The sequence below is a fragment of the Sceloporus undulatus genome, chromosome 8 (assembly GCF_019175285.1).
Source record: "Sceloporus undulatus isolate JIND9_A2432 ecotype Alabama chromosome 8, SceUnd_v1.1, whole genome shotgun sequence".
NCBI classification, from domain to species: domain Eukaryota; kingdom Metazoa; phylum Chordata; class Lepidosauria; order Squamata; family Phrynosomatidae; genus Sceloporus; species Sceloporus undulatus.
The window spans coordinates 3,962,896-3,973,532 of NC_056529.1; the positions used below are offsets into that span (position 1 = coordinate 3,962,896).

The 10,637-nt window shown below is 40.2% G+C and overlaps 1 protein-coding gene across 4 annotated transcripts in view; it reads left to right on the forward strand.

The window, feature by feature from the left end:
• The window catches only part of PHAF1 (phagosome assembly factor 1), a 38,494-nt gene extending 28,434 nt beyond the window's left edge, over positions 1-10,060 (forward strand). For all 4 annotated transcript variants that reach the window (XM_042438178.1, XM_042438177.1, XM_042438176.1 and 1 more), the window contains 9 exons: positions 424-536; positions 2,526-2,659; positions 3,669-3,752; positions 4,305-4,387; positions 5,266-5,309; positions 5,688-5,731; positions 6,322-6,380; positions 7,171-7,243; positions 7,515-10,060. In XM_042438178.1, the coding sequence (XP_042294112.1) occupies positions 424-536; positions 2,526-2,659; positions 3,669-3,752; positions 4,305-4,387; positions 5,266-5,309; positions 5,688-5,731; positions 6,322-6,380; positions 7,171-7,243; positions 7,515-7,604 (724 nt within the window). In that variant the 3' untranslated portion in view covers positions 7,605-10,060. The remainder of the gene's footprint in view (positions 1-423; positions 537-2,525; positions 2,660-3,668; positions 3,753-4,304; positions 4,388-5,265; positions 5,310-5,687; positions 5,732-6,321; positions 6,381-7,170; positions 7,244-7,514) is intronic.
• Positions 10,061-10,637: the final 577 nt, after the last annotated feature.

Sequence of the window (10,637 nt, forward strand, 5' to 3'; positions counted from 1 at the left end):
TTACTAATAAAATGTGTATATTCTGAGAGGTGCGCACAAAAAATGTGTATACATTTTTGTGCACATTTCAAAAACATTTTACAAACTGATGTGGAAATAGAACATTAAATAGTAAGAAATAGAGGAAATGCCCATCACCATTATCATGTTTTGAGATGATGATGATGATAATGAAAAAGAAGAAGAAGAAGCTGAAGTTCCTCCTTCAAATTCAGTAACTCTTCTTACAATTACTTTCACATAATAAAACATAGTAGAATCAACTCACTGCCATTTTAGTCAGTTTGTTAAAACACATTAATCCAGAGATTGCAGTGAACTGAGGCAAGCTCAATAACATTTGGTTTAAGATCTTAACAGGAAGCATTTTTGGTGCTTCATTCTGTGTGGTGATGGTGTTATATATGGTTTCCTTCTTTCCAGGGCTCCCCTTATGCCCCTCAGCTGTTTCCTTGGAAATGTGTATGCAGAGAACGTTGATGTTCTGCGAGATGGAGCTGGGCCCTCAGGTTTACGGCTTCGCTTACTCACTGCAGGTATAACGGCTGCCAGAAGTAGTTATCTTCTTACTTCCTTATAAAGGTGTGAAAGTATGTGTGGCCATCTGTACATAATGCTAACACAGAACAACAAGACGTCTCAGATACCTTCCTTTGATTTTTCTGTCATGTCTGTTCTAGAAAGGACACTCATACAAGGAAATGCAGCTTCCCTTGATTCCAAACACAGACTGAAACTATATTTGTTGTGTATTGCTTTAAGGAATAAGCAAATTCTTTTGCCAAGACAGAACTTTCTGTAGAGATGCAGTCAAATTCATTGACAGATGAGAGTCTTGGGAAGGTTCGATTAAACAGGAGATTGAGATGTTTACCTACATGTTAAATCATGTTCCAAGAGATCCTCAATGTGATACTTAGAGGTGTTATTGTGTGCCTTCCACTCCCAGCCTAGAGCAGGGTCAGAAGTTGGCAAGGAGCTGATAGGTTTGATAAGGAGTGCATGAGTTCAATTTGGGTGGACAGTTTGTATTAGTTGTTATTAGCTTCTTTACAGACTGTGTAATAAATGACATGCTTTTCATCTCGTCAGGCTCTCTTGAGGATTATCATCACAAAATTTAAGATTTAAATGTTTACAATAAGAGAGGCAAATAAAGCTGTGATCAATGTCAAGTGAATTTTGCTTCTGTCATTACAGAGGAAGAGAGCTGCCTAGGACAGGGATCATATATCCTGGTATACTAGGAAGGACTTAGCTATATTACCCAGATATTTGTAGATGTTTTTGAAAAGACACTTTTTCAAGGTAGAATGTGAAGTTTAGATAACATACATGGTTATTTAGAGAAATGTTGGGTAAACAGTTGGCCCGCCACATTTGCTGGCTTCTCTTTCGCAGATTAATATGTTCTCTCTAGCAATTTCTAGGTCTTTCAGCGTTGTTCTGTGATCTATTTCTGGTGCAGGTTGACCATAGAGTTGCGCAGGAGGATCTAGAGATTCCTAGAGAAGTGTTCTCTCGGGTTAAAAAATAATAACATTTGTGATTTTTATTTATATTTAATTATATTCATAGTTTTTCTACTTTTGTGGGAGTGGAGGGTTGCTCCTATCACCCATGAATGTGTGGGGCAGACTGTATTAGCTTCTCATTACCTTCATATACTGAAGTCAACTCTTGCTGAGAATATTCACAATTTTGAATTTGCAGACCAGGTGGACCTTGAAAAAGCCATAAGCACTTCACATAGTTAAATATATGTACATTATTGGGCTCCCAGTATATCTAAAAAGCTCACAGTTTGAAAAGGGTACAGTTAGAATGTGGTTGGCAAATTTATGATGATCAAATGTCTGCAGTCATTGTATTAAATTTATAAGAAAGGTGTGAATGCACTTAGTATAACCACATTAGCATGCTACATTTAAAATAATTGAATGAGTGCTCATATATTACAGCATCATCTTTAAAATGCTGTTCTTGCTTTAAGGTATATGTTTTAATATGGCTTCGAAACATTTTGTTCTACCAGTTAACCAGTATGCAAAGGGATCTTGTAGCACCTTTGAGACTGAGCAAAAGACATTGTCACATAAGCTGCAGAAATAATCCAGTCTGAGACTGCTTTAACTGCCCTGGCTGAGTGCTAGGGAATCCTGGGAACTGTAGTTTATTATGGCACCAGAGCTTTCACAAGCTGGATTATTTCTGCAGATAGGCATCCACATTGCATTGTGACAAGAAGTGCCATATAATATCGACAGTGGAGTGGTTGAAGCAAGAGTGGGAAATGTGTGACCTCCAGGTGCTAATGCTCACAACAACTTATTCCAAATAAGCAGTAAGTTTTTAGAATGCCACAAGAGTCTTTTTCGTCTTTGCTGCAAGCAATTAACATAGCTATCCCCGGCCCCAGAAATGTTTGGCTAGTTGTATCAAAACCTCAGGCCACAGAGATATCTTGAAAGTGGTTTATCTCATGAGCCGGGAACAACCCACTTCTATTTTTCCCTGTTCTTTAGGTTGTGGCCCTGGCGTATTAGCAGATGCCAAGATGCGGGTATTTGAGCGCTGTGTATATTTTGGTGATTCGTGCCAAGATGTTCTGAGCACTTTGGGATCTCCTCACAAAGTTTTCTACAAGTCAGAAGATAAGGTTAGATAAAATAACAACTCAGTACAAATTATTGGGGATGGTTAATTTACTAAATCACCTAATAGTCTATTCACAAGTTTCAGTGTCCTTGAATGCTGGAAAATATCTAATACATTTGGACCTTTCCAGCTGTTCTGTCCCTTTTGTGTGCTCCTTCCAACCCTTTTCTCCTCTTGCTGCTTAACCTGTGATTGATCATTCACACTGTATGGTCCATATTGGTACTGTTCTCACAAATAACAAAAGAGATGCTAAGCTATTTCTGGAGTATACATTTTCAGACTTTGGTGAAAGGCTGACATTGTGGAATATTCCTTTGCACCATCAGTTTCCTATATTCAGAAGATGAGCATGTCAGGTCAAATGCCAAATTAGAACCTTTTCCCCTGTCATGCTTGCTCTCTGTGTGCAGGGGTTAGTAGTTTTAATACTATTGCTGTTGTTAATATTAATCCTATTATTATTTTATGGAGTAACATGCAGTTATGAGGGTCTGTCCCTAGGTTTCCCTGTGTTTTAATTGCTGCGTGGAGAACATAAATATGAGAGAGAAAGAATAGGGAGATTATTTTTCCAGGTACAGTAAATCTGTAAGGATAAAAAATGGAGTCAAGAACAGAATTGATTACGGAGTAAGAGGGTATCAAATTGCACCCAGGATATGAACTTGATACGTATTGAATGTATTCCAAATACTGAGTCATCTATTGGGTTGGTTCTAGATTTAGCCATGCTTAGAGTAGACTTGTTGACATTAATGGGATTTAAGTTAGGCTGACTAACCTATTCCACTGATTCCAGTATGACTACTATAAGCATTACTAAAGCTGGATTAAGTCCAGTAGCAGTAATGGGGCTGAACATATTTCTCATTTCTGCCTTAAAGTCCTTAGTCCATTCAAACCAGAGCAGCATGCCTATGAAGGTGGAGAGTAGCTGTTGGATTTTAAATGTTTGCTTGCCTTCCTGCCCCAGAAAACTGATGTGGTTGGCTTTTTTCCCCCCATAGATGAAAATACATTCGCCCTCTCCTCATAAACAGGTACCTTCAAAGTGCAATGACTACTTCTTCAACTACTTCACGCTTGGAGTGGTGAGTTAACAGTTTTGACATCCATCCTGTTTTCCTTCCATCTGCTCCCAACTTTCATAAGGCACATAATAATCCTTTGGCGTAGGAGTTATTATTGTTCAAATCCTCCAGAGCTCCATCACTGAGATATTTGAACCATACCTTTTTACTGTTGCCTGTTTAGTTAATGACGTATTTGCACTGTCAGTGTCTCATGGAGCTCATTTCACATATCTGATATTCAGTACTTGCTTCACTAAGCTCAGAAATGCTCTGAGGAGAGGATAGGGCCATTGCCTGTCTTGGTCAACACTCAAATGGAATAAAGCAGAGAAACTGACCTGCATTTAAGTTCAAAGACAGCAGCTGTTTCCAGGAGAATTAGCCTTTCACAGCAGCTTTGGCATTAACATTTTCTGCACTCGCTTCAAAATTTTAAAAGGTCCTGAAATAATTGCTCTAAGGAGCATGATCCCACCAGCAGACACAAAACTTTCTATGGTGCGCAGTGTTGTTTCATTGTTTTAATTTAGTGTTGACTCACTTTCAGTTCTTTCCAATTTTTACTTACAGGACATCCTTTTTGATGCAAATACTCACAAAGTGAAGAAATTTGTTTTGCATACGAATTACCCTGGTCATTATAACTTCAACATGTGAGTAGAAAGAACTGTATTGCCTAGCTTCATTTTGCACATTGGGAATGCATGTGCTAATAATGAGGGCTAAGAAAATGTCTGGCATGCTGAATTGTCATCGAATTGGTACAGAGGGGGAAACCTTGCTTAGGCTTTTCCAGACTTTCCTGGGTGGTCACATCAGGCAGCTTCTTAAAAAGAAAGGTGATTTTTTTTCAGGCGTTCAGATTCCATACGACAGATTCTGTCTTTGGCTTGACCTGGATTAATGGCTTCCAAAGATGCCTTTTGCAGATGTACAAAATATGCATCTGCAATTTTGCTAGTTCAGTTTTTGAACAGATGAGATGGGCAATCTGTTTTGCATCCAATGTTTTGCATCTTTTTTCATCTGAAACATAGTGGGTAACCCTGTAACAAGCCCAGGGTGCTGGACCACAATTTGAAGTTGATTTAATATCCTGACTTTTTCTGAAGCTGATAGCTACCGTATACTTTCTGGGTTAAGACAAATCAAGAAACTGTAGTTCATTAGCTATTTGATTGATTTAATTGTGAATTGTGCCAGGACAGGCAAAAAGATTGTGCATTTCTTGACTCAAGAAACTGAGATACAATCAGTCTAAAGCAGGACACTGGCTGCTTCCTGTGTTCTATTATATTTTGCATAATGTCTGATATTAATCTGACCAGGCTTCATCTGTGAAACACCATACGCCAATGCAAAATGGTAATAGGCTATTGAAACCTGTAGGGCAAATACTAGATGCAAAATATTTCAATGGCCTGGACAGCAGGTTGCCCACTTCTTTTATGTAATGTTCCTACTGGGTTTAGAATGATTGCCCTTTGAAAGAGTATTTCTCCTAACAATCCTGCAATTTCCATTTGTACAGTTATCACCGCTGTGAATTCAGGATCCCACTAGCTATTAAACGAGGTAAGAAAGAGGCATGGCATTTGAATACAGTCTGGAATAACCTGAAAATTTGAATACTAACAGGAATACATGATGGCTTTGCATGCATGCTTTTAGCAAAAAATTAATAGTCTGAGTAACCAGAGTGAAAAGAAGCCAGAGTTGTACAGTAACGGAAAAGTGGACTGATATCGTCAGGTTCAACTTATCCCTCGGTGTGGGTGTCTTGACAGTTCATGCATGCAGCAACACATCCAGAGGGAGAAAGAGAGAGTGCACAGGTTGTGCAGTGATAACACCCCACCAAACTCTTATAATATCACCATTGGGTGCTAAGAGGGAAGGAATGTAGTGCGGTAATGTAATCTTACCTAAGGTTTTTCTGTTCTTTCCCCACAGAGAGTACCGATTCTCAGATGGAAACCTGCACAACTTACAGCAAGGTAAATCACAACCCAACTCATACTTGATAGTCCACAGCTGAAACTTTGAGCAACTTGGATCCTAATTTCACCAAATTAATAAAATAGGGTGTTAAAGCATTGTGTTACATCATCCTTTTCAGGAGGCTTTGGGAGTTAACAGGTGGGATTCATATGAATAGAAATGTGTGTATTTTATAAGTAAGGTAAAGACATACAAAGAGAGAGTAAGTAAAAGGAAAGGTCTGAAAAGAAATGGATTCACTCAAATTTTACAGCCTATTATGTAAGGCTCCCTGCTAGATTGCAGGTCATTTTTTCCATGAAGGTATACAATGGGTCTGTTGGACTCCAGCAATTAATGCGTTGCCTATTAACCATCTCTGGACCAAAAGGACATGACACATTTTAGGGACACCCTGATAATGCAAAGTCCATTTCAGTTGCATCTATTTGGTAGCAAACATTTTAAACTGCGCCTAGGTGGGCGTTCCACATACAAGGATCATTAGGCCCTTTCCTGAATTTGCAAAATGCACCTAAAAAGAAAAAGCCCTTTTCAGCTCTTCTTAAAGTACTTCATTCACTAAGACCTTTTTATTTGTTTACAGTGGGACAGTATCCAGGAACTTCTTGGACATCCAGTAGAAAAGCCGGTAGTACTTCACAGGTAAAGACTGTCTGTTTTGTCACTTGGATTCAAGTTTGGTTGGATTTCAAGCTGCTAAGGGAAAGAGTCCTAATGATACATACCAGTAAATGTTATATTATTGGCTTTAAAAAGCAGATACCAGAACTACTTTAATAGTAGGGTGGGGGGCAATTTCTGGAACACTCTTCATTGTTGTGGAATTCCACTCTGCTTTGACCTGGAAATTGTAGTATCCTCAACCTAGAAACTGCTGAGCCAGTCACTGCCCCCAGAGACAGGGGGATATATAGATATTTCACCACCCTCCATTTTCTTATCCTTTCCACTTTGGTTATTGTAAAAAGGAGCTTCAGTGTCAGAGGCTTTCTCTAATCTGTATACAGAAACAACACAAAGTTCTGCATGTCAGCTTCAAGCACAGAGACTGGGAAACAGGGAATTGACCAGTGCCACTGTTTGCTTGCTGAATGTGTTATGCAGACTTTGGGCTACATCTCCCATTATTCACCAGCCACTATAGACAGACTAGCTGTAGATAATGGGAGTTGCAGCCTGACACATCAGGAAGGCTGGCATGACTTTTCATCACAGTTTAAACACCTTGGTTTGTGGCAAACTCTCTTCCCTAGCCAAGGAAAACAAAGGATGGGTAAGGCTTTTATCATCATGGTGCTAAGATTCAGCAGGAATCATTAAAAGGATGTGTCAGGCTCATGCTAGTTTTAAAATGGGTGGCAGAAATGTCCACTAACTTTCTTACCAATATCATTTGAAATTTTCAGTCTTGCATTTGTTTTTGTTTTTTCAGGTCATCCTCTCCAAACAACACAAACCCATTTGGATCAACGTTTTGTTTTGGACTTCAGCGGATGATCTTTGAGGTATAGGAAGCAAATGTATTTAGCTTGAAGAAGTGGGGACCCCAGGGGATCTCAGCATCCCTTTGCGTCTGGCTCTGGGGATGCGTTGCACTCTCCATGAGGCACAGAATGACCAGAGACTGTAAATCTGGGGATGTGGAATTTGGCTCAATCTAGCATGAGTTGGCATGTGGAACTACTATGCTATGCTGAGCCATACAGTATTACAGCCAGTGTGGGTGCATTTTTGGAGGGGGCTTTATCTCTGTATTCCTTCTGTTTTGTCATCCAGGTGATGCAGAATAACCACATTGCGTCTGTTACTCTGTACGGCCCCGCAAGACCCAGCAGCCAGTTGAAGACGTCGGACCTTCCCCAGTGAGCAATATCAGCTAAACGAAATGCTACCGATTTAGTACAGCGTGCCTTGATTTGCTGCCACTTATAGTATGGGAAAGCACGGTATGATGGAATATGTGTGTGCATGTGTGTATGTGCGTTCCTTCAAAGCAAAACAAAAGAACCCTGTCTCTTTCTACCTACGCATGGAAGAGAGCAGGGAAGTCCTCTTGTTGGTTCATCGCGGGACATGGGATTTTGGTGGATGTGAGTAATCAGTGCCTGCCGCACAACTGCTATTTTTCCTATTGGCTGCCCTTGTCCTCTGCAACATGGAGATTTATGGACTGGTTTGCTTATTTTCCTGAGCTGGAAGAAGGATGAGCTTAAGACAAGAGGGCACCCAAATGACTGCATGAGTTAGAAGCACAAACTTTCTGAGCCTTGGGGCATCCGGAAGCCGGTATTGGATCTAATTATATATGTAGATATATATATATATATTTTTCCCAGTCTGTGCTTGTGATAACTGCAATGATAACAGTGGTCTTGTTTCTTTTTCCTACACAAGAACAGTGTAGGTGTGTGTGTGTGTGTGTGCATATGCACAAACAGAACTTATACATAGGTGTATATATATTTTTAAAAAATTAAGTACTTGGGTATTTCTGTGGCTTAAGGACATTGTACCAAATGTGACAAGTATGTACATACATGTCCGTGATTTCAGGCACCACATGTTTGTCTGACGTTGAAACTAGCGCAAAGCAGCATGCGCCTAGAACTTGGTTGTAACATTTTTTTTGCACTACATACACTTTAATTACTTGATAAGGCATTTTAATCCTCACCGAGGAGCATCTGTGTATTGGGTGTGAGTGGAGGGTGCGATGGTTTATTTAATTGTTTGCCACGCATAAAGCTTATTTATACTGTGGGGAAGGAACCCACTTTTTTTCTGCACTAATATTTACTTGACATGCTGAAGCGACTTATTTTCTGCCATGCCTGGTTAGTTAACGTTTTTATACACACACACACATATTTACACACACACTTTACGAAAATCAAGTGGGTTGTTCCTGTAAATTATGTCTTTCTTAAAGCTTTTGTTGCCATTCCCCCCCCCCCCCCCCCCCTTTGTACTTAAAATTCAGACCTGCAAAAGCGAACACAGTTGCATCGCCTTGCAGCTGTGCGATGTGTATCGGATTAGTATTCCTTTCTTCCTCTTTCTTTATCCAATAAAAGAAGAGTTTTGGAGAGCTGGAGCACAGCCACCGGGGAACCGGTTGCGCACCAGGGTTAACATTGAACTAAATGGACTTTGCACGGCCTTAATGCAAAAGATGTTTTCTGGGAGACTTCCATGGCACTGGTGGCTTGTGCTCCGGGTTGTTGTTGCACATGTAGCACATTGGAGGGAGGGGAGAGAGAAATTGCCTCTTTTCTTCCTCCCCTCCTCGTTTTTTTTAAAATATCCATGCCAAAATGTTAGCCAAAGAGGTCCTTAATCTAGTTTCAACATTTCTGTACATACTATGTTGACGCCGCACGGCGTGCCCTCTATCCGCCATCATGGCTGCTTTGAATTAAAGAGATCCTGCTTCACTTTTTGCATTTCTCCCAAGCGCAGGGAGACCAATGCGCAGCTTTCTTACCAGTCTTATTATGGGGGGAAATAACCTTGTCTGTCTGTCTGTCTCGATCATAATTGAAATAGAATCCTTTTTAAAACAATGGCGACAGAGAGAGAGAAAATAAAAGAGAAATGTATAATTTTATCCCATTTTTTTAATATTTTGGTGTAGCGACTTGTGATATACAGGTATATATATATGCATATATATATATATTACAGACGACTTTTTTGTGAGTTTTGCAAAAACGTGTGTACAGTTTTTTTGTAAATACGAAACTTCCTTTTGTAATTTTAACTCAGTGTACAGTGTAATCTTGTATACATTGTTGACAAAAATGAGGGATAGGTGATTTTAGGATGTTTTAACTACAAAGGTTTGAATCCTGGACCAGTAGCAGGGATAAATGTGATGCGTGGCATTGGGGTGTGTGTTGTTGTGTGTGTGTGTTGCTGAGTATGTGTGTGTGATCTCCTCTTCTTTCTTTTTTTGCCATTTTGTCTTCCTGTATACTGTGACATTCTGTACTCTTTTTACTTAAGAGGAAATAAAGGAAAGCCCCATGGAAAATTCAATGGATAATGGGATATATGGGGGAGTGATAAGGTTTACTTTTCTTCCTGGACGTTACCCCTCTTCTTCATAACAATGTCGGTTTTTTCCTATGATCATTGCTTGCGGAGAAAATTCCCCAAGACTTCTTCGTTTTCTCTTTCTTACATGAGAATTCTGTTTTTCATAACCTTCCTGTAAAATTGTACGAAATACCTAAAATAGCATGTACATTGAAAGGACAAATAAAACGAAGCTCAGTTGCTGTGTTGTTGGAATACAGTGGCTGGGTGTGTGTATTTTGCAATCTGTGGTTGTGTCCTTTGATTTGCTCCCCAAAGTTGACCTTAATATTGTTTTATTGTACTTCAGGGCCTACGTTTCTGCATGGAGCTCAGTGTATGTGATTTACTTCGCCTTCTTCTACTTTATCCTCCTATACACCATCTCTGAGGTAGAGACTTGCTGCCCCAAATTCACTCATAGTGAGTGAAAATTTGAACCCGACTCTTAAGGTTCAGCTTGACGGATGAAAGGAGTTTTGAACCCGGGTCTTTCTGTGGCAAGCGGCCATGAAGCAGGTTCTCCTCAGCAAAAAGAATGGCTCTAGCAAAGCGACGGAGCAAGGCCGGTGGCCATTTTGAAACTTTCCCTCAGAGACAAGAGGTGCAAAGCGCGCCAATGAGGCGGGCGCCATTTTAAGAGCGTCTTCTCAGGAGTACAAAGGGACTTTGCCAAGCGCGCCAGTGAGGCAGGCGCCATTTTAAGAGCATCTCCTCAGGAGCACAAAGGGACTTGGCCAAGTGCGCCAGTGAAGCGGGCGCCATTTTAAGAGCGTCTCCTCAGGAGTACAAAGGGACTTTGCTAAGCGCGCCAGTGAGGCA